At 35.6% G+C, this 24,398-nt stretch overlaps 3 protein-coding genes across 11 annotated transcripts in view; 1 reads left to right on the top strand and 2 right to left on the bottom strand.

Moving 5' to 3' along the window:
• Positions 1-21,816, bottom strand: part of LOC100114658 (protein prenyltransferase alpha subunit repeat-containing protein 1) — a 40,236-nt gene extending 18,420 nt beyond the window's left edge. The window contains exons 1-2 of one of the 7 annotated variants that reach the window (XM_032601560.1): positions 21,676-21,816; positions 21,426-21,606 (exon numbers count right to left, since the gene is read on the bottom strand). In XM_032601560.1, coding sequence (XP_032457451.1) covers positions 21,426-21,433 — 8 coding nt within the window. In that variant the 5' untranslated portion in view covers positions 21,434-21,606; positions 21,676-21,816. Of the gene's footprint in view, positions 1-9,702; positions 10,952-11,942; positions 12,134-21,425; positions 21,607-21,675 lie in introns of those variants that run through there. The other 6 variants (XM_003425867.5, XM_008206270.3, XR_004345200.1 and 3 more) reach the window with 6 other exon arrangements.
• Positions 12,910-15,024, top strand: LOC116416483 (putative nuclease HARBI1). Its single transcript, XM_031925215.2, has 5 exons — positions 12,910-13,006; positions 13,088-13,421; positions 13,506-13,858; positions 13,950-14,535; positions 14,616-15,024. Exons 2-4 carry the CDS (start codon positions 13,090-13,092, stop codon positions 14,492-14,494), a joined length of 1,230 nt encoding a protein of 409 aa, XP_031781075.1. The 5' UTR covers positions 12,910-13,006; positions 13,088-13,089; the 3' UTR covers positions 14,495-14,535; positions 14,616-15,024.
• On the bottom strand, positions 15,175-18,693 carry LOC103315784. Of its 3 annotated transcripts, none has more exons than XM_016987477.2 (6): positions 18,389-18,693; positions 17,697-17,851; positions 17,461-17,552; positions 17,075-17,380; positions 16,337-16,728; positions 15,175-16,253 (listed from the first exon to the last, which is right to left on the bottom strand). In XM_016987477.2, the coding sequence occupies exons 5-6, from the start codon at positions 16,500-16,502 to the stop codon at positions 15,319-15,321; spliced, it is 1,101 nt and encodes a 366-aa protein (XP_016842966.1). In that variant the 5' UTR covers positions 16,503-16,728; positions 17,075-17,380; positions 17,461-17,552; positions 17,697-17,851; positions 18,389-18,693; the 3' UTR covers positions 15,175-15,318. The 3 variants fall into 3 exon arrangements, with proteins under 3 accessions (XP_016842966.1, XP_016842965.1, XP_031781076.1); XM_016987476.2 differs by having other exon boundaries at positions 17,461-17,555; XM_031925216.1 differs by having other exon boundaries at positions 17,071-17,380; positions 17,461-17,555.
• Positions 21,817-24,398: the final 2,582 nt, after the last annotated feature.

Raw genomic sequence — 24,398 nt, forward strand, 5'->3', positions numbered from 1 at the left:
GCTGAAATTTTGCAACCTAATTTGTGTTTGCATATTAAAACAATATATTGAGTTGAATTAATTCTAGCTGATATGAATTCAACTTTTATCTATAGGCCCACCTGTATTTTTTGACGCCAAATCCATAGGGTTCAGGTTGAAAAGCCGAACCAAGACTGTTAAGTAAAAACTGATATGGCAGTCTGTTTCTAAATAATTGAACAAGTCTTAACGCAAAAGAAACAGACATCCACCTTTAATATCATGGATTTACCATGATTATGAGAGATTTGGTAGTTGAGAGTAACTGGCTCGCATACTGATGTGGTGGAAACATCTGTGCAAACCTCTGTGAAAATCATCGGTGACTTTGAGCACATTGATGACACTTTTTACACAGTAATTGTACTTGAATAATACAAAGTCAGTACAGCATGCTTGTACATACTGTCATGTATGAGAGTATGCATGTGTAGGTTTTCACTCTTAATGCACACTTTGAATATCATATATTTTTTTTTTTTTACATGGCATTTGGAACTCGAAAGTTCATCGCCTCATCTACGCAAGCCTTCCACGCTGCCCTATCTTGTGTCAACCCCACCCAAGATGCACCTCTCCGATCGACACCCACCCGTCCTATTTCTACTAGATCCGCTTTTACGTTGTCCTCCCATCTACGTCTAGGTCTACCTAGAGGTCGCGTTACCATCGGCCTGCCCTTCATGACACGCGCTGCCGTACGGTCGTCTCCCATTCTCGCTACGTGCACTGCCCATCCCAATCTGCGCGATTTTATTATTCTGTTAATATTTGGTGACGCGTACAGATTGTGTAACTCATCATTGTGTAGTCTCCGCCATTCCCCGGTTTCCTCATCTTTCTTCGGCCCGTATATTTTTCGCAAGACTTTATTTTCATATACCCTAAAACGGTTGTCCGCCTGCTTAGTGAGAGCCCACGTTTCGCACCCGTACAGAACCACCGGCAGTATTATTGTCCTGTATATTCTTATTTTAACGTTTTTAGACAACAGCCTCGACTTAAGTAAATTACTCACGGCGTAGAAACAAGCATTACCTGAATGGAGTCTCTTATTTATTTCGACATTAATCTCGTTTCTATCATTTATGGTCGTACCCAGATACCTGAATTCGCTAACCTTTTCAAAAGTAAAATTCCCAACTCTGAGATCTTCCTCCCCAGATGCCTAGCTTATCCACAATCATGTACTTTGTTTTTGATTCACTAACTTCTAACCCTGTATACTCCACCGCTTTTATGAGGATTTCCGCGTTTCTTGCTACCGTTTCCCTACAATCCCCCAGTATATCCAAATCATCTGCGTAGCCTAGTATCTGCGTTGTTCCATTGAACGTTGCGCCCATCTGGCTAACCTGCATTTTTCTAACGGCATACTCTAACGTTAAGTTGAACAGCACCGTAGAGAGCCCATCCCCTTGTTTTAAACCATCGCGTATCATGAAGGGTTCTGATACATTACCGCCTACTCGGACCTATCCCGTGCTTCCGTTCAGACATATTTGAATTAATCTCACGAGTTTTTTCGGTACACCGAGAAGTACTAGAATTTGATACATTTTGCTTCACTTAATAGAGTCGTACGCTTTTTTAAAATCTATAAATAGTTGGTGTATGGTTTCGCAAAATTCCCACTTTTTCTCTAACAACTGTCTTATGGTAAACATTTGATCGCTCGTCGATCTGTTGCGCCGAAATCCGCACTGATAATCTCCTACTATATCTTCCGCGAATGGAGTGAGTCTAGCTTGTATTACGTTTGACAGAACTTTGTAGCACGTTGCTAAAAGTGAAATACCCCTATAGATATTGCAGTCTGTCTTATCTCCCTTTTTAAAAATCGGTATAATGATAGATTCCTTCCAATTTTCGAGTATTGTTTCATTTTTCCAGATGGCACATACTAGTTTATAGATTTTGAAAGTGAGCTCGACGCCCCCATATTTGAGTAACTCAGCTGGTATAGAGTCATTTCCCGCGGCTTTGTTGTTTTTTAGTTTTTTAATCGCTTTCTCTACTTCTTGGTAGCTCGGTTCCTCCACGTGGGGTTCAGCAGTGTGAATTTCGTCCCCTAATTCTTCGCTATTTTCGTGCACGTTTAATAATTTATCGAAATAATTTTTCCACAGCGACAGTAATTCGTTGTCATTTGTTACGAGGTCCCCGTTTTCGTCCTTCATCAATTGCGCTCTACTCCTAAAACCCTTTCTGATGGCGTTAATCCCTCTGTACATTTCGCGGGGGTTATTTTCCTTACTGTTAGTTTCTATTCTCCTAATAAGATTCTTTTGATACTCCCGCTTCTTATTTCTGTAGATCGCGCTCGTCTGTTTCCTTACGTTAGAATACTCTTCTACGGTCCTATCGCTTCTATTTTGTAAGCTATCTAATTTAGCCTTTTTGCGCCTTTCAAACCAGAGTTCGCACTCTTCGTCAAACCATGGTTTGCTCTTTGGCTTTTTGTTTTTACCGAGTACTTTGTTCGCGGCCTCTTTTACCGTTTTTTCGATGTCCCCCCATAAGCTATTCGGTTCGTCATTCCCCTCCGGCGATGTATTTGCTTCTTCAAGTGCCTGAAACCTGTTATTAATTTCTATCTGGTACCTAATTCGCTCTGTTCTATCTCGTAGTTTCTCAATATCGAAGCTTTCTACCTTGTTTGCTCGCTTACTACTTTGATTCGCTACTAGTCTAGCTCTTAATTTGGCTACTACTAGGAAGTGGTCCGAGTCGCTATCTGCCCCTCTGTAAGCCCTTACGTCAAGAACATTAGTATGACGTCTTTTTTCAATGAGGAAATGATCAATTTGGTTCTGTGTGGCCCCGTCCGGCAATGTCCACGTTGCCTTGTGTATGTTCTTGTGCTTAAAACACGTAGTTTTGATTATAAGATCTTTTGCCGCCGCGAAATTTATGACCCTAATACCGTTATCATTGCTGGCTTCGTGCAGGCTTTCCTTACCTATAGTAGGCCTAAACATTTCCTCCCTACCTATTTTAGCATTGAAATCGCCTAATACTATTCTTGTATCGTAAGACGCGAACTGGTCGATTACCTGCTCTAAAGTTTCGTAATAGAGATCCTTAGCTTCTTCTTCTTTGTCCTCTGTAGGACAGTGTACATTAATAAATACATATCTATACCATTCACCTTCGATAATGATGTACGAGAGCCTATCATTGACGGATTTAAAACTTTTAACCGAATGTATGATGCTTTTGCTTACGAGAAATCCGGTGCCTAGAGATTCCCCACTCCCGGCCCCATACAGGTACGTGAAGTTACCCGATGCTAGTACTCCGCCATCTGGCCACCGCGATTCCTGTATTGCTACCAAATCTAGATTGTACCTATCAGCTTCCTTTACGAGTTCTTTAAACGCACCTGCTCTGTATAGACTGCGAACATTCCAAGTTCCGACCCTTAAGTCCCTTTTGGTTCGGATTTGATTTTTTTGAGCCATGATGTTATGTTAAACCCGGGCGCTTCGGATCCTGTTCCGATCGCAGGTGAGTCCACCGTTCTAGAGGTGATAACCCCCATACCTCTCTAGAACTAAGTATGAGAGCTTTCCGACTTTGACGAGTACAGTGTCAATTCGTCGTCAGACACACTGCGGTTTCATTCTCGCATCCTAACGCCCCCCTGCAAGGCAGCGCACCTTTCGCTGGCATCGTTACCGCGTAAGACCAGGTGACGAATCATTCTACACATCCCCTTTCGGGGCAGTTGTCATCGCTCCCGCATCCTCATCGGCAGCAGGATTTTTACCCATTTTTGTAATGTGTGATGAAAGAGATAGATTGAGAGATAAGAGATAATGTGAAGTGTTTTTGTTGTTGTGGTGCTTGCGTAGTGTTTCTAGATGAATGCGTTCGACAGTGTGAGCTCATCACACCCATGCCTGTTCCTATCGGCTGTCCGCGGCTGCTTATTCAATTTATTCGCAGCTAACCTCTTTCTCAGGGGCTGTTCCTCTATCCGCAACCTAAGGACGCGCTGTGTAGTGGTGATAGGCACCCACCCGTCCGATCTGTACGACAACGCCCAAGACCCGCTTAGGGTAGCGGCATTGTAACAGTTGAATATCATATTTCCCCTTCAAAAAACATACTAGATGAATTTATACGATATTTATTATTCAACATTGACTGAAACTGTTAGAACTATAGTTCTCGTCTACTATGCTATTCTGCTGTATAACATAGCAGACAACCTCTACAATACGCGTCATATCCTTCTAGTATGCCTGTGCCTAGCCTGAACCGTACGCGCATGCGCAAAAAATTAAGAGAACTTCTGCTACTCGGGTTAGAAACTACGCATATTTTTCGACGGATTCTGGGTTTCATTTCTACCAAGTCGCTAGGGAACGGGCCAGAACTTATCGGCCATTTGCTACCAGGGTAGACCTATAGTGATTCTGGCGTCAACGGAACATGCATTGATAATATCTATATAAAATCTCAGTCAATTGGCACTAACACTTTTAAAATATCCACCCCTTTTACAGATCATTATCCACTATTTTTGAAAATGGAAAAACTACCAAATATAAAAAATAAGACTGTACAGCATCAATATAATTATACTAAATTATATAGAATAGCAACCAACAAAGACTGGAATATAATAGAGTCAATGCATGATCCTGATGAAGCTATAAACTTTCTTATAAATGAGATACAAGATTGCCTAATTAAATCAAAAAAAGTAATAAGGACAAAGAATCATGAAAAAAATCCAAGAAAAGGATTGTATTTCCAAGGCAATAATTATATCATGTGAAAAAAAAAGAACAATTATATTTTAAAATGAAAAAGGAACCAAATAATGATAAAATAAAACTAGAATATAAAAACTATGTAAAGCGTCTTGATAAAGTGATTAATGAGGCAAAAATGAATTATGAAAGAAAACTAATTAAGAAGAATATGAGCAATTCAAAAGAACTTTGGAAATACATAAAAATAAAATGGGAAATAATTTACAAACCGAAAATACTATAAGTAAAATTAAAATTACTAATGATAATATGATTGTTGGAATAAAGCAACACTTTCGCTCTCTAGTCAGGCCCGCAAGCCTTTGCGCATGCGCGCCGCCTGCGCTCGCTTGGAGAGAGACTCTCGACGCTCCGCCGGCTAGAGTAACGTCAACCCTCAAAGAGAGCGCACGTTCGGTCACGTAGAGTTGATATAGATATTAAATAATAAAGCCTTGGTACTTAAAAGATTGTTCGAGTGTTAAGTGTACTTAATCCGTCCACCTCACTACTTCCTTCCAACAATGATAGATAACACAGTTCTAATTGCTAATAACATGAATTCCTATTTTTTTTTAAATTGGACAAAACTTAAGTTATAAAATAATAAACCCACAGGGTAAACATTTAAAATTGACACCTATTAACACACACTCTATATTCATAGAATCGACTAGTAATTTAGAGATACTCCAAATTATTGAAAATATGATATTAAAAAATGGGGGGGGGGGTTGATAATATTACAACCAAATCCCTGGAAACAATATCATAATTATTGTTAATGCACTGTCTCATATTTTTAACTTATTCCTTGAAAAATCTGTATCGACAATGGCCCTAAAAACAGCAGAAGTTCCAATCTATAAATCTGGTGCTAAAACTAAAATATCAAACTATAGACCGATATCGTTGATATCAAATCTAGTTAAAATTTTTGAGAAAATTATCTATGCAAGACTTCACTCATTCTTTGATAAATATAAAATATTAGCACAGAATCAATTTGGTTTCATGAAAAATAAAGGCACTAAAGATGCGCTTAGCTATATAACGAATCTACTGTATAGCAAATTAGATAAAAGTAAACCAATAGCCATTACTTTCCTTGATCTGGCAAAAGCTTTTGACACTGTTAATCATTCGATTTTGTTAGATAAATTATATAATTATGGTGTCCGCAGGAAAGCCCATAAACTAATATCAAACTACCTAAACAATAGAAGCAAAAAGTAAGGATTGGAACGACTGAAAGTTGTTATGAAAGTATAAGTACGGGTGTACCTCAAGGAACTATTTTAGAACCACTCCTGTTCATTATTTATGTCAATGACTTATTAACTGATCAGAATGAAAGTACTATCTCATACGCTGATGATACAGCTATTATTGCAACTGATAACACTTGGGAGAAAGTTGAAAGAAAATGAATAAGTTCTTAGAGGATATAACTACTTGGCTGGAACTTAATAAATTATCCTTGAATGTAACAAAAACTGTATATATAACATTTGGTAATTATAAAGATAGTGTTCCAGTTGATCTGAACATTTATATACAGGGTAATAGATTAAGCAGGGTCGAATCGTGTAAATACCTGGGTATTATATTTGATTATAATTTAAGATGCGATAAACATATTGAGTATCCAATAAAGAAAACCAAATATATAATATATATAATGTATAAAATGTCGAAATATATGCAAACCGATACACTCAAAATGATATATTATGCATTCTTCCATAGCATCATAAGCTATGGAAACAGCATGGGGTGGTGCTTATAAAAATAAGCTCGACCTACTACAAAGGGCACAGAAAAGTATTTTAAAACTTGTAAACAAGTATAAATTCGATGAAGAAAGTCCCTTGAACGTTAAACAAATTTTTGCATATGAGTGCATAACTATGTTGATCTCAAGAAATTATATGTAATGTCTAGCAGTGTAACTAGAAACAAACTTATAATACCGCCTAAGAGCTCTAAAGCAGTTAGTGATAAATATAACTACATAATAGCGATACAAGTATATAATAGTCCTCCAAAGAACAAAATCTTAAACAACATTTTTTTCTTTAAGTCCTAGATATTAGCAAAAAATATAATAAGAACAAAATTAAAAAATGGATTAAAACAAATATACTATAGTATTAATAGTATATTACAAGCAATATTTGAATAATTGAATTATAATGTTATGATTTTGGGTTTATTAAAATTGTTAATTCTGTTCAAGATTTTTTGAAGACCTTGGAATCTAATTTTAAGTCTTTCTTAAGTAGTTTTAAGTAGTATGTATCATATTGGACCTATGTACAGGTAGCTATGTCTACCTCTATAGGATGTTTTAGCTGCCTCCTCGGACATATCAAGTATGTCAAGAGGTTAGCAAACATGTATTACCTGTATTAGTCATGTATTACTCTGGTAAATAAATAAATAAATAAATACAACAATTTATCTGTGGCCAAGTTAGGATCCTGCAGTGTGATAATTTCATTCCAGTTTCTTGTTTCAGCACTATTTATTAATTTTTTATAATTTAAAACTATTGTTGGTTTGTTATGTACTATTTTCATTTTATTAAGAGCTATAAATATAGAGTAATGGTCTGTTATATAGATATTTTAAGTTTATAAGTAATTGTATTTGAGTTATCAGTTTTTATGAAAATATTATCAATGCAAGATCCCTTTGCAATGCCCACAGGTGGCCTCGTAATTCCAACGAATCCAGGAATATATCCTTTATCAAAGAAATTACACAGGAATTCTTGTCTTACATGATCGTACTCCAATATATCAATATTGAAATCTCCTATTACTAAGTGATTTTTAATGTTCCTCTTTTTTATCAAATATTTATTTAAATCTAATATAAACTCAGTCTTAGGTATGCTATGAGATCTGTACATGGATAAGACTTCAATAATGCTATTATTATTCAAGTTAATTTTTATATTTACAATTCTAATCCTACCCTGTTGAACAATTTCTGTGCTCTGAACTAAGCTTCTATTTACTATAACTCCGTCATTCCTATTAATCCTACTATCGTTGTAGTAAGACTCGTATTCATAGTTGCTTCCGATCAGTTCAAAAAATGTATGATTTGCCTGATCCCCTACTGAAAAAAAGCAGATGACAATCAGCTGATTATGAGCTGATAAACTGCTGATAATCGTGTTAAAACGCCAGCTGATTATCAGGTGATATCAGCTTAATATTTTTATTTAAGCTGATAGTTACAAATATGCGTTGATATGAAATAAAATGCTAATGATAATCAGCTGATTGGTTTGTATCGCTAGCAACGTGATTTATGTCAAGCTTTGTCTTGTATTTGATATTTGACAATTCATAATATGGATATTAATTTTTGCATAATAATAAACTATTATCAATTCAGGTTTCTTTACTGCAATAGTACATTTGGATACAAGTGTTATTTGCCAAAAAAAAGTTAAAATTATGGTACAGGTATCTATAATAGTATGGTAATTTGACACATATCTTTTTTTTCATTGTACAAAACTTTTTTTTTCTAAACCTGTTATTTGAATTCAAAAAGTATTGTTATTTATTAACATTAACTAAAGATAAGTTTAAACACTTTCTTCAGAGTTTTTTTATTGTATTTTTTAATAAAATAAACTTTCATATAAAATTTTAATTTAATAATCTTGAGTAGAACAATATTCATAACATATCTATTAAATCTCACTTCAATGATTAAAAGCCAGATTTTCCATTTTAGTATTTTTAGGATTATTCCTAATAGTGTCAGAATTTTTTATTAAAGTGTTCGCAAGATTATAAAACATTACAATAAAATCTGATATCTTGTAATACAGAAACTTAACCTTAAAATTCAGATTTATTGTTTATACCAGTACCCTACATATTCTTGTTACTTTATAAATATTTTTATCTAATATTACTATAATATAATCATATTCCATTGGCATATTTACTTTTAAAGTAAATTATTGTGTTTAAAAGTACACATAGTACTTTACCAGTGTGAAATATACGCATGTTATCTAGTAGAATTTTCGCCTGTACCATGCCAGAGAATGCTGCTTATGCAATGGCCTAAATTTGTTAGTCCCTATTGCTGTTTGTGTTGTGACATAACAAGACAATTTTGCTGCCGACAGAGAAGCCACAAACGACTACAAGCCTAGGGTCAATTATTGAATCATTCAAATCTAACATACTCAGGATTCAATACAGGAGTGATTCCCAAAGTAATAAATTCATTTATCCATGTTGAAGAAACATAGAATAAATGTGAATCAACATAAATATCCACCTAGGTACCTTTCACGAGAGATTTCAGTCTAATGGTTCAATTATTCTGATACAAACTCAATAAATAATTATAAAAGACAGAAAACAATATATTAATCTTACTTGGAAGAAAAATACATCCATGATGAATCATTTTTTTGCAACATCTTGGGTAAAAGTTTCTCATTCTCTACTGATGCCAAAAATCTGCTTTTACCGAAAATGTTGCAAAAAGTAGCATATTGCTCTGGGAAGGTGAAATGATAAGCGACATTTTTACCTTCTACCCAGCATAATATACTATTAGCAAGTAAAAAATGTTATATAATTAACTTTGAATTTATATAATGCTACTTTGCATTGACTAGAGTGGACCATAATGACAATAGTAGAGTAACCCTGTTAACAGTTGAAAATTACAACAGATTAAAATATTAAAATTGAGCACTAATGCTGATCAAAATAGATTAAATTAATCGATTTTAATCGGCATTTGTGCTCCATTTTAATTTTTTAATCCGTTCGAATCTCCAACTGTTGGCAGGGAATAAAAATTTAAAAAGAAATAAATATTAGTGAAAAATAAATAATAGATCATTAACAGGTCCAGATTTATTTACCTTAAAATAAAAAAATATTTGTTTGCTGTAAGTTAAAAACCTATATACTATCATTAATTAAATGCTCACAAATTTGTATCCTTCCGTAAGATATTTTCAATATCAGATAATATTTTTTCAGCTGCCAGAAAAATATCCTCTTCCATTATGCGTAAAATAATCGAATACAATTTCCAACTAGAAATACTAGAATCATTAAGTATAAGTGCCCATCCGAAAAAATATAATAAAGTACCCTAAGCGCAAGTCGTCTTACTTCTTCTTCTTTATGGTTAGTAGTACAAGAGGTCTGTATGGCCATCAACTTGCTACGCAAGTATGTGTGTACGAATTACGCACCTTGATCATACGCAAGAATGTATGTACGAATTACGCACCTTGATCATACGCAAGTATGTATGTACGAATTACGAATTACGCACCTTGATCATACGCAAGTATGTATGTACGAATTACGAATTACGCACCTTGATCATACGCAAGTATGTACGAATTACGAATTACGCACCTTGATCATACGCAATTCGCAAGCGCAGCGTGCACAGTCTGCACACTTGCGCTGTGCGTCAGCGTCCAGCGGTCAGTCTAGTTCACGCCTCCGCCTTTTTTTCCCTTAAGGGGATGTCGGCGCAAAAGCTTCGCAAATCCGCCACGGGGTATTTTGTATTTCCAAACTTCTAGAAAAATAAAAAGTCCGATCGATTTTTCTTTCGGTAGAATGATTCATTAAACTTAATACTACGGCGCTACAGACTCGGTTTTTCATTGGCAAGCTTTATTTGAAAAGTTTTATGTAAAATTAGATTTTAAGGTTGGCGCTACAATCGCATGAGTACGACGAAGTACGCGTAAACATCTGTTCGTATTTCCAAGATTTTAGAAAAACAAAAAGTCCGATCGTAATTTTCTTTTAGTAGAACGATTCATTAAACTTAACACTACGGCGCTACAGACTCGGTTTTTCATTTGCAAACTTTATTCAAAAAGTTTTATGTAATAGAAAAAAAGTGTTTTTTGGGACGACATCCCCTTAAGGGAGTCCCATAGTCAATTCAAATCCAGATTTCGCGCCACAAAACAGCAGACGACAAAAGAAACTAATTTGCTAATAGGGAGTGAAAGAGAAGGAGACCAATCTCTTATGGGCCCACATTGCTGACGTGACTCCTTTTTCCCGGCGAAGATCGCCGGCGCTCGGCGAAGCCTCCGTGACCTAGCGAGTAACAGAACAGCCTGACGGCGGCTTATTGTACTGTTCACCAAAATCGTGTAGACAAAATATTTGCCACAAATAATCAGTGTTGCCGAGCAGTAGTGCAGAAAACACACCCAGTGGCTAACTTCAGACCGCACCGACTTAAACAGCAGAAAGCTATAGTATATTGCGCGAGAGTTAGGCTAGGCATGCGAACAACATGGAGATTGTAGGAATGAGAATTCTTTCATCTATTGCATAATCAATGCCAAGGTCAAAAGTTACAATAAAAAATGACTTTTTTTCTCGAGTTCATGCTGTTACATCCAGGTAAGTTGCACAGAGCGAATACTTGCGTAAAATAGAAATAATCATTATTTGTCCAGAATGATAGGACCTTTAGTTCAGCACGGCGGTTAACACCGACCGCCTTGGGCAAAGGTAACGAACGCGCAGGTAGATTCGAGCGGACAATGAGGTGTTTAGGATCCCGTCGCGGCCGTTCAGGTGAACAGGGCGGCAGGGGCGCATTTGTATAGAGGCCTAGGGCCTCGAGGTTCTGGGGGGGGGGGGGCCCGAAATCTGAGAATTATCGCGTATTAGATCGCCTGATAATTTTGTCGATAACTTCACATGATTGTAACATATAATCACGTGATAATCACGTGCTTTTTTAAAATAGGGTCTATATCTCATAGGTGACACGCTTCTCAGAGTTATTGTAGAGGCAATGTCTTCGGAGCTCCATCTTATACTCGATTTTCCGGGATGCAACAGCTTGTTTATTTGTTCGGTAGTAAAAAATGGTTTTAAAATTTCATACACTTTACGCATCCTTTTATTCAATTTCTGTACTTCTTTCTTCAATTTTTTATTTTCTGAATTTAAATCTTGATTTTTAGCTTTTAAAATGTCATTTGCTGTCATTAATCCTTTTATATCTAAATCTAGACTATGAAAAGTAGTTAAATTCGAAATATAAACAATTATATCTCTCCTATAAATATTAAAATTGTATTTATAATACGTTTTATAAATAGCTTACACATTTCTAGAAGTATTCGTGGCGCTCGAATCTACCACATTCGCATTGTCCTCTAATACAACATTATCTTCGGTACTGTTGAAGACTGAACTGATGTCAGATTCTGTGGAATGTGTCAAGGAAACATCTCCAATAACATTGAGATTTAGTGATGATTGCATTTCACCTTGAACCAAGTCATAATTGTTAATATGTCTGAAAATATACGTATACGCTTTAACACTTTCACTGCTACATGAGCCACATACGGTTCGTGATTTTTTAAAAAATAAAAACATGAATAATATTTTAAAAAATAAAAATAATAATATTTTACAAAAATTGCGACGTGTCGTTAGAATAACGACACGCGATTACAACACATAATTTTGAGCCGTTGATTCTCGGACGTATTTGTGATAAATGCATCAGGGAATCAACAACATTGGATTATATTTCCTGTTATCCGGTACGCCTGGGGTTCCTAACCTCACCCGTCAGCACCGGAGCCAGAGCTCCCCGGTACTGACAGAAAGAGCATCACTTGCGGAAATAGCGCCAATGCGGCCCAGCAGAAACCCTGGGTCGCTGTTATATCGGCAGAACCGTCGTGCCTGTTGCTGGTGACGGCGTCGTCCTCCGGAATACGAGAAGATCCGCGCGCGATAGCCACGAGGCCGCAACTGACCGCTCGCAAAAACATTCGTACGAGTAGTTAAGCGCCAAGCCGCGAGCATATGGCAGCTGCGATAGTGTATAGCCGCGGAGAGGGGGAACGCGCGCGTGAGCCTCGGCGAGAGAGAGGCCCTGGCCACATAGACGCGTATACGTGCGTATGCATGCGTACGCGTGCGCAGAAGTAACTAAGAAAATGTGGTGTTTTTTCATGGAGGCAACTGTAAAAAATAACCATGTTTCTGGTAGTGTATGAACGAACGCACCAAGGTGGCTATAGCGAGTTTTGAAGCAGTTTCATCTTCTGCTCTCTTTCTAACCTAACTAACGTGAATGTATACAACTCCTACGTAGTTAAATAGATACAGCGTTGTTTATATTTACAAATTGGCCTTGGAATAATTATTGAAGTAAGTGAAAATTATTATAGTATAAGCATATTAATTGATTTAACATGGGATCTAATTTTTAATAATTACATTGTATTCAAGAAATGAATAATGAAAATTATGTGGAAATCGGAGTACTACTAGTTGAGTTAAGTCAGCAGCTGATTGTATTAAAGCAATACCTTTCTCGAAGAAGAAAGAAGTTCAAGAGATGGTGGAGCAAACCACTGATCCGACAAAACTATCTGACAGGATATGGTGGTTACGCAATGACATTCCAGTATTTTCAACTTCATGATGAGGAGCAGTTTATAAATTTCACCAGGATGAATGTACAGACATACATGTATGTGTATGATCTTGTTAGAGAAAGATTGGTCAAAAGAAGTATAAGACCAGCTTTGCCACCTGAGCTGAGATTTTCTTTAACTTTAAAGTAGGTAAACAAAATAATTTCTCCAATAAATTTTTCCTTATGTGATTATTTTTAACATAAAAATATAAAATATGTTTCTTTTAGCTATTTGGCGCATGGTGATTCAATTCGAAAGCACGAATGGTTTTATAATATTGGATTGTCTACTGTCAAACAAGTGATACCAGAAGTATGCACTGTTTTATGCGAAGTACTCATGCCACTATTCCTCCAATATCCTTCACGTCAACAATTTCAAGTCATAGCAAATGAATTGATGGAAGATTTGTATTTCCCAAATTGCATAGGAGTTCTTGACGGAAAACACTGTAAGATCAACAAGCCTCCAGGTAGCGGTAGCTTATTTTTCAACTTCGAAAATTTCTATAGTATTGTTCTGATGGCAGTTTGTGATTCAAAAAAAAAACGCTTTATCTGGGCAAATATTGGAGATTATGGTGAGACGTGTATTAACATTAATATATATTTATAAGACTTATATTATTATTTTGTATTCTAATTGAAACATATATTGAAATACGTTTACAGGATCTTGCAACGATGCAAGCATATTTGCTGAGAATGATTTTGGACATGCTTTATTAAACAATGAGATCGAGCTACCGCCTTCACAACCATTGCCAAACACACAAATCCAAAGTCCATATGTATTGATCGGAGATGGAGGTTTTCCATTAAAATCGAATTTAATGAAGCCTTTCATAAGAAATGGTAACATGACTATACCGCATAGAGTTTTTAATTACAGACTGAGTCATGCACGTAGGATTATTGAAAGTGCGTTTGGAGAATTGACTGAAAGGTGGTTAGTAAATGAATCAAATTTAAAATGGAAGCTAACAACATCAGAAAGGATAATTATGAGTTCACTGTGTCTTCATAATGTTATAAAAGACTTTCAGTATAACGAGGTAGGAAACAGATGGAACAATAATCATAGAATCATACCCATTCTTCAACACGAGGATATTAACAGAGATCAACCCCTTGGAGCACATAGAATACGTGAGCAGTTCTGTGAATATTTTATTACTCCTGCTGGGTCTGTTCCATGGCAGTGGGCAAGAATTTAAAAAGTGTACTGTATTCCACTTATGGAGGTGTCAAACTAGAGGTATATAATTTTTTTTCTTATTGCTGTTTGAAATGCCACCAAATGAAATACTGTTCCTAATCAAATAAATCAATTTTTAGGATGGTATTGTGTTTCATGGATTACTTAACAGACGTAATTCTATATGGGCAACTGTGCTAAAAATACAACCAAAAAACTAGGAATAACTCGTAAGCAACAAGATGAACTCACCACTAATAGTTACAAACGAAGAACAGAATGCGTTTGAGGATGAACTAGTGCCTGTTCATGTACTACAAAAGAAGGGTAAACCAGATATAGTTTTCAGAGCAGCTGAAGAATACAAGAGGGTTAATAACATCGAAAAATTCAGAAAATTATCAATGGTTTTCCACGTATGATAGCATATACATTTCAGATAATATATTCAGATTTAAATAAGACTGAACGTACAAGAATCATTTTTAACACCTTAGACAGAAACTGTATTGTAATAAAAAAAGTTTTCAAGTGATGTAAATAACATTTTATACACATTTTTTATCTATTTTTTAATGTAAGATATGGATAAAGTAGGAATTTAAAAATTTTCAAAAATATGTAACTTTCCAATTATTGCAATTCTAAAATAAAATGGTAAACATTATAATGTTTTTGTATTAAAATGAAATATGTCTCTTTTTATAGTTTTTATTGATAAAATACATAGTTTGTAAAATACATTTTTCTATCGTTGAAGCCTTTTTTCTGATCTGATATTAAGTGCATAGAAGTATTTTTTATAATTTGATATAAAGTGATTGTAATACAAATAACCTTTTTCTATTTTGTAATTGGAATATGAAAAACTGATTTAATAAAATCATTTACAGCATTAATTATAATATGGAAACGAATTGTTCTCAATGGTACGCTCGTTGATTCCATTAATGCTGAATAAATAATATTAACAGCTTCTTTGATCAAATCACTTTTAATTTTCAAGTTTAATTTTTCATTGTGTAAGCGGACAGAAGAAAGCTGAAATTCATGTCTATGAACTGTATCGATACAAGATTGAACTAGATTGTGGTTTACTGATGTTTCAATGCTGACATTCATTGCTAAATTAATTTTTTGTAATTTATTTTCAGACAGAAATTGTTTATCAGCTTGCCTATCAATATCTTTCTTTTTAACGATTGGCTCTTGAAATAGAAATTGGGTTTGCGTTGGTTGTTCTTGAGAAGTAGACGGTATCTCGTTTTCATTCGCATGTGATACCAAATTCATGATCACTACTTCTTCATAACCATCAAGAATTTCTAATTCTGCAGTTTCTTCTGTACTTTCTGTATTTTTGTAAGTAGCTGCTTGTTCGTGCACCTCTTCATATATTTCATCGACTTCTGGAGCAGCAAGATCCTGAGATTGATGGCTGTTGTCATGAAATATGTGACCTAAATCTGGATAATCTTGCAAATCAAAATCATCACTATTATCATCAATATTATCTGCCTCTTTGACCTCTTCAAACTGTTCTCGTGGCTCTTCAAATGTGTGCCCTGTTAGAAGATCATACACACTTTGTTGGATTTCCTTTTTATTAAGGGACTTGAAAACAGGTGCATTTTTGTGCGATATGTAATCCTCTAAAAAAATCAGATATACGTAAAAGTCTTCATGAGCAGCTGAGATCTTTTGTCGTCGAAATTTCTTTAAGTTTATGTCCACAAATTTCCTACGCATGTTGTGCCACTTAGTTTTCACATCGTCAACTACAAAGAACAGAATTTTATTTATTCAGTTAAAAATTTAAAATATTCACAAGCAAATATAATTGTTAATAGATTACTATTACCTTCAATGTCAACATTTTCTTTGCCTTTAATTTCTCTTTTCACTATTTCACAAAAATTGATAATGCTCTCTTGGTCTCCGTGTTTAGTATGTCTCGCATCGAACATAAAGTCGTAATAATGACTACTCAATAAATGTTTCACGATCATTTTTTGTATATTGTCCATTTTTGATTAATGCTTGTTAAAATAACAATTGAGTTTGGTACTTCACCACCTTGCGTTTCGTATATGAATCGTCTAAATTAATCAGAAGCGAGAGCGGGCAACACAGGCGACTGAAGACGTTTGCCATTGCAAAGCCAGACAAGTTCACATTTTCCTGGAACCTCTTCACGTTCGAAAACCGCAAGAGCTGTGGTAACTTGGATTATCTATATTTCAATTGTTTGATCTGTAAGTAATGTTGTTATTAATAAGTATTATTCATATGCGTAAAATATTACTAAATTGTCTAATAGATTCGTGGAAACTATTAATTACTATAAATTACTATATCCTTATAACTTATCGTTTATTATGATTATAATACAGGTTATGTTGAAGATTTCAAATGATGATTTTTTTCTTTTCAATAACTAAATGACTAAATAAAAAATGGCCAATTTAGAAGAATTCCAAAAACCAATTGTTCATGATCTTATTATAAATTATTACATGAATAATCCTGATCTCTATGATAAGATGGATGAACGCTATATTTATACAATAGATAAAATAGAAAAAATCAAGGTACCCACAAATTATTTGAAGGAATTGGACATCAACATATCAGGTTACAACAAATTTTTCAGATATTTTTGTATTTTGATATTGTAGACTGCGTATTTTATCTATTAATTACTTAATATTCCCTTCATCAGTATCTGAGGCCATTAAATTCTGGCAAACGCTAGTGCAGCAATTCAAAAAATGCTTGAACAATGAAAAAAATTCAGGAACAGGGTCAGCTGCCGTCCAACATGATTTCCCATACTATCAACATTTATTGTTCCTAAAACCTGCTTTGGCTCATCGTGAAAGATTGTCGACTGGCATCATTGCTCCTACAAATAAACAGGCATCACGTAAGTTATTACAAAATAATTTACTCAATCAATATTAGAGTAAGTAGTAAAATTTGTACCTTTTCAGGAAACTTAATGTCCAAGGAGATACCGCAGGCTGCAGCAAAGCCATCGTCCACTGCCACTTCTGTATCGCCAAGCTATTCATCTGCTGCTGGAAAACAAATTAATTTGACGTTTGATGGTTCTCCAGCTCCAAGATCACAAAATTTGCCAGTTTATGATGTGGGATTACGTAAGTTTAAAGAAAAAATATTCATTTAATCAGTATTAGAGTAAGTTGTATAAGTTTTACCTTTTCAGGAACCTTGATGTATAAGGGGATGCCAGAGGTTGCTGCCACTGCCACCTTTCCATCGACTAGCTGCTCATCTGCTACCAGGAGAAATCTGAGTTTCAAGTTGTTTCCTCCAGCTTCACAGTCACCAAGGGTACCAGTTCTCGATGAACCTGCAAAAAAGAAACTTAAGATTATGGCAGAAGATGATCAACAAATACGGGAGATGCAAAGCCAAATGCTTCGAACTCTACAGCATGTCCAACAAAAAATGGACAATCCAGAAATAGCTCAAGTATCAGATCAATCTGATCAATCAACAATTGATTTCAGACATTATTTGAATTCTGCGTTCAATCAAATTCCAGTAGGTTATGAAGAACAATGTCTGGAATACGTTCTAACAAAACTGGAACAGTTCGACCAGCAACAAGATGCGCTCAAAGGTAATTGATCAGAATAAATAAGTGATGCAATTTTTATTATTTATCGTAACTAACGAAAATCGTTCGCGTGTTACATAAAAATATTTTTGCAGATTAATTAATATTATCTCTTGGAAGAAAAAATCAGCTATAAATGGTGCTACTAATCATTTCATATTTTATTTCTTTTTTAATTATGCATGCAAAGTTTATGATATCAGCTAATTTATGTTTTTTTTACAGTTTTGTAAAATGAGAAATAAATCTAGTAAACATAGTACTCACTGTTTCTTTCATTTCAAACGTATTTTTCTGTTTTTTTTTTTTAATGCAATCGATGTTTATGATGGCTGTGAACTATCCTATGCAATATAATAAATTAACATTGTAATTCCATCGAAATGGCGAGCGGCTCCGATTTTCACCAACTCGACTCCAAAATAATTGCGTCTGGAGCAATATAAAATGGCGGAGTTTCTTTCTCACTGTATATTGTACATAAAGTAGGAGGTATACCTATAGCTACTATAAGTAAATGGAAGCTACATCAGTTGAGCAGAGCAGATGGCATGGCACGAATGCCAGAGAGACAGGGGGGGGGGGGGAGGATAGAGAGATTGAAATCAATAGGTAGAGTCTGTGTGTGTGAACGTATATGTATAGGCATATCACTTTATCTAAGTTTTTATTCATTTCATATTTAAATCTTTAAAAGCAGATATTACAAACTGTTACTTTTTATACAAGATTTTGTATACAAATTGGCATTGATAAATATATAAAAAGAAATATTTCAACAAATTTTTAATTATAAAATTTTTTTCAAGTGATTTTTTACATTATTTTACAAATAGAAATTTCATTTTTTACAATGTTCTACCTGACTTTATAATGGTTTTTAAAAGCTCTTATTGATTTCATGATGATAGAAAACTTTAATCTTTGTACACGTGTATCAGTGTTCTCCTGTAATTTCTTATTTAAAATATTAACATATTCATTTGGAATCAATTTATGAGTGTTTATACGATATGCTTCAAGTTCTTTAATAAAAGCTTCTGAACTGGTCTCAGAAGATTGTATACTCCTTTGCACTTCATAAGTTGATTCAGTTTTCGCATTCGGAGCCAAAAATGGCTTTAAGAAATACATCCTTTGATATAAACATTTCTGAAAATACGTAATATTCTTTTTCTCTTCAATTAACTTATCAACCTTAACAAAATTATCCCTAAGATATTTGTATTTAGTTTTGATTTCTTCCTCTGTAACAACAATAATTATTTGTATGCAATAACAATTTTTTCATTTAATGATTTATTTTTTAATATATGGATTAATTAATTACCTGATATATTAATAGCTTGCTCTTTTAAAATAGCTGTTTTTATATTTGATAAAATATTATTTTTTTCGCTCCGTAAATAATACCTTTCGTCCTCATGATCAAACATAAAAGTGTTTGCAGCATAAAATCTAATGATAATCCTTTCTACTCTATTCATGATTGTATACTGTAAATACATTAATACAAAATATCATTGATTAATATTCTATTACAAAAGATTTTGCTATTTTTATTTACTATTATCAGTTGTATAATTACCTATTCTGAGAGAGTGAGAACGTGTAGATCATGTGTAGATATATAAGTATAGGTAGACGTTTTCGTTGAGGTTATGATTGTTGTGGTGTATTCGTATTTTCCTGCTTTCGTTTTCACTGACTTTCGTTAGTTGGCAGTATGAAATGTCACTAACATTTTCTGCGCACGCGTACGCATGTATACGCACGTATACGCGTCTATGTGGCCAGGGCCAGAGAGCCGCGCAGCTGACTCGCGTACAGTAGGCGTAAAGGCGCGTCGACACTCGCGAGCGTTGTTGGAAAATATGGCGCGTCGCCACTAGCAGTTTCCGTACCATTCGTTATCGTAGCGAATGACCGCGTTAGGTAGCGTCAGGATGCGACAATAGTGCCAATTCGTAATTGACGCCGCAGGACGCCATTAATATTCATTATGACTCGCATTCTTTCGCGCGGGAGAAATAATATATAGAGGGCGTTCCGAATGCGTCTTTTCCGAGACGCGCAGGGTCTCGCGCCGCGATGAAGCTTCCTCATCGTTCAATTCGTCGTCAACCCTGGAGCCAAACAGTTGGAGTAGTCGAAGTAGTAGTCCTTCATTGTAAAGTCGTGGAGTCGTACGTATGGAGTTGTCGAGTCGCAAGTGTTCGCATAAATCAGGAACGAAGTTGTCACGAAAGAGATCGTGTTTTCTCGCCGTTTTGTTGTTGTACGAACCGCGAAAAATAAGCCAACAAGTATTGTCCGTTTCGGTTAGATGACGCGATCGCGGAGTCTGGATGGAGATCGGTAAGGCGAACGGGACAAATTGTATTTTGGATCGTGGCGCCAATAAGTCGAGGACTAAATAATAGACTCGCAAACCCAAAACGCGAAGCAGATAGCGACAACAGATCAGAGAAATCTCTGGATAGCGCCGGCGTCAGGCCATTGCGACCGAGGATTCCTTCCTCCTATCATTGCGCCTATCTTGATCGAGCCGCGTCGGTTAAAAGGACGCCACCGCCATTTTGGACCACTGAAGTGTGAATATCGCGGAGAAGTACTGAATAAAGTGTTGAATCGGTTGTTTTTGGAGAATATTGAGAAGTCGCGTGATTATTAAAAGTCGTTAATCGAATTTAGAAGTCGCGTTTAGAAGCACAGAAAGATTCTCGTACTATTGAAGGTAAATCGCGTCCTCGCGACTAATTGTGCCGTAATTATGAAGTAACATCGACCGCCGTTTGGCGATAACACGAAAGCCTAAAGCAATCATCAACCGTGACAAATCTTTGACCGTGAGAAAACATTGTAACCATATCTAATACACCCGGCGGTTGAAGAATATATTATGACATTTTTGTACAGCATAAACAATATTGAGTGACGATTATTTCAACCATTAGCCACGCCAGGCATACCTGTTTCTAGACCTACACGTTGTCCCCTGCTGTAGATGTAAGAGTCCGCGGTACGGAGATCGAAGTAAAAACTAGTGTAAACTGATTGTTTGCGTCACCGGAATCGGTTATAAAAAGCGCAACATCATAAAATATGCATTTATCAATCAGTAGCAACTTTTTTCTTTCATATGAAATAATCTTAAAAATGCTATAGCACTGGGGGAAAGAAAACCCTTATACATTGTTAGCAATGAAAGTGTTAATTAATCACTTTCTTTATTAATACTCTATCAATATATCAATCTTATTATATTTTATAACATTTCATAATAAAATCTTATAAAGTTTACCGAGACATATATTGGCCAAGCTCAATTACATGAGGTGCGGATTCATTTTCTTGATTTGTTGGTGGCGTAAAAAATATAGGATTCGCAGCACCATATTTAAGCTTTTTACTTTCCAGATCATTATTTTGGTTTGCATCTTTCAGAACATTAACTTCTCCATTACGTTTATTAATTGTTACATCTGAAAAGAAAATAATTATTTAACATACATCAACACAATTTTTTCTATGTAAATAATAAAATCACATACCTTAGTTGATCTTTATTTATAGTTAGGTTTTCTGTTGGGATTGTTTTGGTCAATTTGAATATATTTTTGTCGCCAGGAATAGTTAAATAATCCGGTTTTTTTTAAAGCAATCCTGAGTAAAATGGATAGAGTAGATCCAGGCGCTAAATGAAAAAATTAATATATAGTATGTGAATTGTCGCGCGCGGAATATTCTGAGGCGAATATTCCCGCTTTTTTTGTGTGTGTGTTCGAGTTCGCAAGGAGTGAGGTGTGGGAGAAATAAAGAAGTCGATTGAGCGAAAATCGAGAATATTTAATCACGCTCAAATTGAGAGGGGAAAGCCGTGAGGCATAAAACCCCTCTCGAAGTTCTTACAAGCTGCTAAGAAAAAGAAGAACGTGTGTCGTGTTCGTGTGTGTGTCGTGTTCGTGCGATTCTCAGAGAGAATCTTCGCTTCGTGTCAGTGGCGCAGTTCCACAGACTCAAGTCGGTAGCGCAGTTCTACCGACTTGCACGTTTCGACGCGCGCGAGATACGATTCGCGGAACCGGGCGCGAGCCGAACGCGAGTAGCAGGCAGCGAAAGAGACAAAGGAGAGAGAGTTAGAGAGAATGAGAGAGAGAGATAGAGAGAGAGAGTAGCACAAGCACCAGCACCAGAAACGCTCGATGGACGTACGGACGGATTCGCAAGAGCCAAAAAGTTCGATCGTTCGCTAGCTTAACTGCACGAGCTGTCAAGCTTGGCGTCTTATCGTCAACTGACTCGGCGCTCGTCCGGCCGCGCGCGACACGAGGCCGGCGGCGCTGCCGGCGAGCGCGGCAAGTCGCGACTCCGCTTGTTCAACTCGAGCACGGGAGATGGAGCCACATGCTCTACGTCGACCTCGCTGAGTTCGCTCGACACCGTTTTCACGGCGGAACTTACACCTCGGGTCTCGACGGAACAGTATGTGCAATAAATGATTTAATGAAATATATTCGAAAATTTAATTTTACTGTAATTTTTTGAGTTAATAGTAATTTGATTATTTTTAAAATGTTTTACCATTTTTCAGATCGAGGTTGTCATTACTACAAACTTCAATCCATTTATTTACTATTTCTTCATCTTTTGGGAAACGAAAAAAATGTATATCAGTATTTTTTGTATTGCTATTCCAATTCGTGCAACATTTAACTAAACAACCTGACATTTTAATTATATTCCATAATAATTACTGAACACCACTGACAAGTCGTAAACACTTCTCATGAAGTAAACGAACGACCGCCATATTTCAATATGGCGGAACATGGAAAGGCGCACTAGACGTCGAAAATTAGTCCGCCTTGGCAGCACACCATGGAGGAGGAGGAGAGGCCGGAGGAGACCAAACTTTTATGAGCCGAGGCATCAAAAGTGGCCAGTTTTTTCAGACAGAGATCGAGAGATCCGCTCAGCGGAATCACCGAAGCCAGCGAGTTTCAGAGGTTCTTTGCGGCAGTTTGAGAAAATTGCGTACGAAATTACGGCGTATGTAATGTCAATAATTTACAATTGCAGAGATCTCTGCTCAAGATTTTGAAATTTATTATGCGATTTACCAAATATATGCGTATCCAAATTATATTTTTTAAACGTTTATGAGCATGTAGATTTGTTAATATAAGGACATTGCTAGACCGTGTGAAAATCCTGCGATTTCCAATTAGACTTGCTAAGTGTACCTCAAAACTAATAAACAATCTCAAATATAATAAAAAGCGTTTCGAAATATGTTATTCTAATAAGTTACGCTCTTTACACTTGATTATATTTGAGCGTATATAATTAACCTGATTTTTGTTAAAAATAAATATGTTTTAATTTACGTGTATATATTATTTGTTATATAAAATGATAAAAATAAAAGTATGAAAAAAATGTCAGCATAATAGATTTTAATTAATAGTAAATTGCTCCGCTAACAAAGGGCTCTGTAACTCACTGGCTTCAGCGATTTCGCGCAGCAGTACTGGCAATCTCTGGCCAAAAAAGTAAGACACTTTTGAAACACGGAGTCTGGTCTGCTCCGGCCTCCCCTCCTCCATGGAGCACACCTTGACACCTTCTCTCCCTACATCATGGAGAAGAAGGGAGTGGGACAGTTACGGTGAAATAGCTGCGAAATATAAACTAACTTTAGGCTAAATCTCCTAGGGAACTTTTTGTCGTATAAATAACATCTCCATTTATTGTATTTCTTTCTTAAGTATCTAGACCTTAAGGTAGTTCAACGGAATATTTATTTTCTTAGGATAACGCTCAAACTTTGTTTACATGTTTAATTAAGTGTCCTCTACAACGTGGTATTCTTGTTTACCCCTCAAGCAACATTATTTTTAGAGATATTGAACCTTGAAATTTTGTATTTTAACATGGGAAGCCTATACCGAGTCCGAATTTTGAGCACGTTTAGTTGAATTGCGAAGCGAGTTTTCTTAGAATATTTTTGAAAAACTAGCTTAAGGTGTAAAATAGCAATACAAATCATGGAGAAAAAGTTGGATAGGGCAAACAAGGCTTTTTTTAAAGATACAACAATTCAATGTTTTCATCCCATGCTATCAGTATATTTATATAGGTGCGCAGTGTTCCTCCTTACAAGTTTTGAGAGTATTTTATACTCTAAACAATTTATATCACCATTCTAATGTTTGATACTATGAATTGTAAGGTTTTGACATTAGATAACACTTTATAATATCTTAAAAAATGA

The sequence above is a fragment of the Nasonia vitripennis genome (assembly GCF_009193385.2).
Source record: "Nasonia vitripennis strain AsymCx chromosome 2 unlocalized genomic scaffold, Nvit_psr_1.1 chr2_random0007, whole genome shotgun sequence".
Classification (NCBI taxonomy): Eukaryota; Metazoa; Arthropoda; class Insecta; order Hymenoptera; family Pteromalidae; genus Nasonia; species Nasonia vitripennis.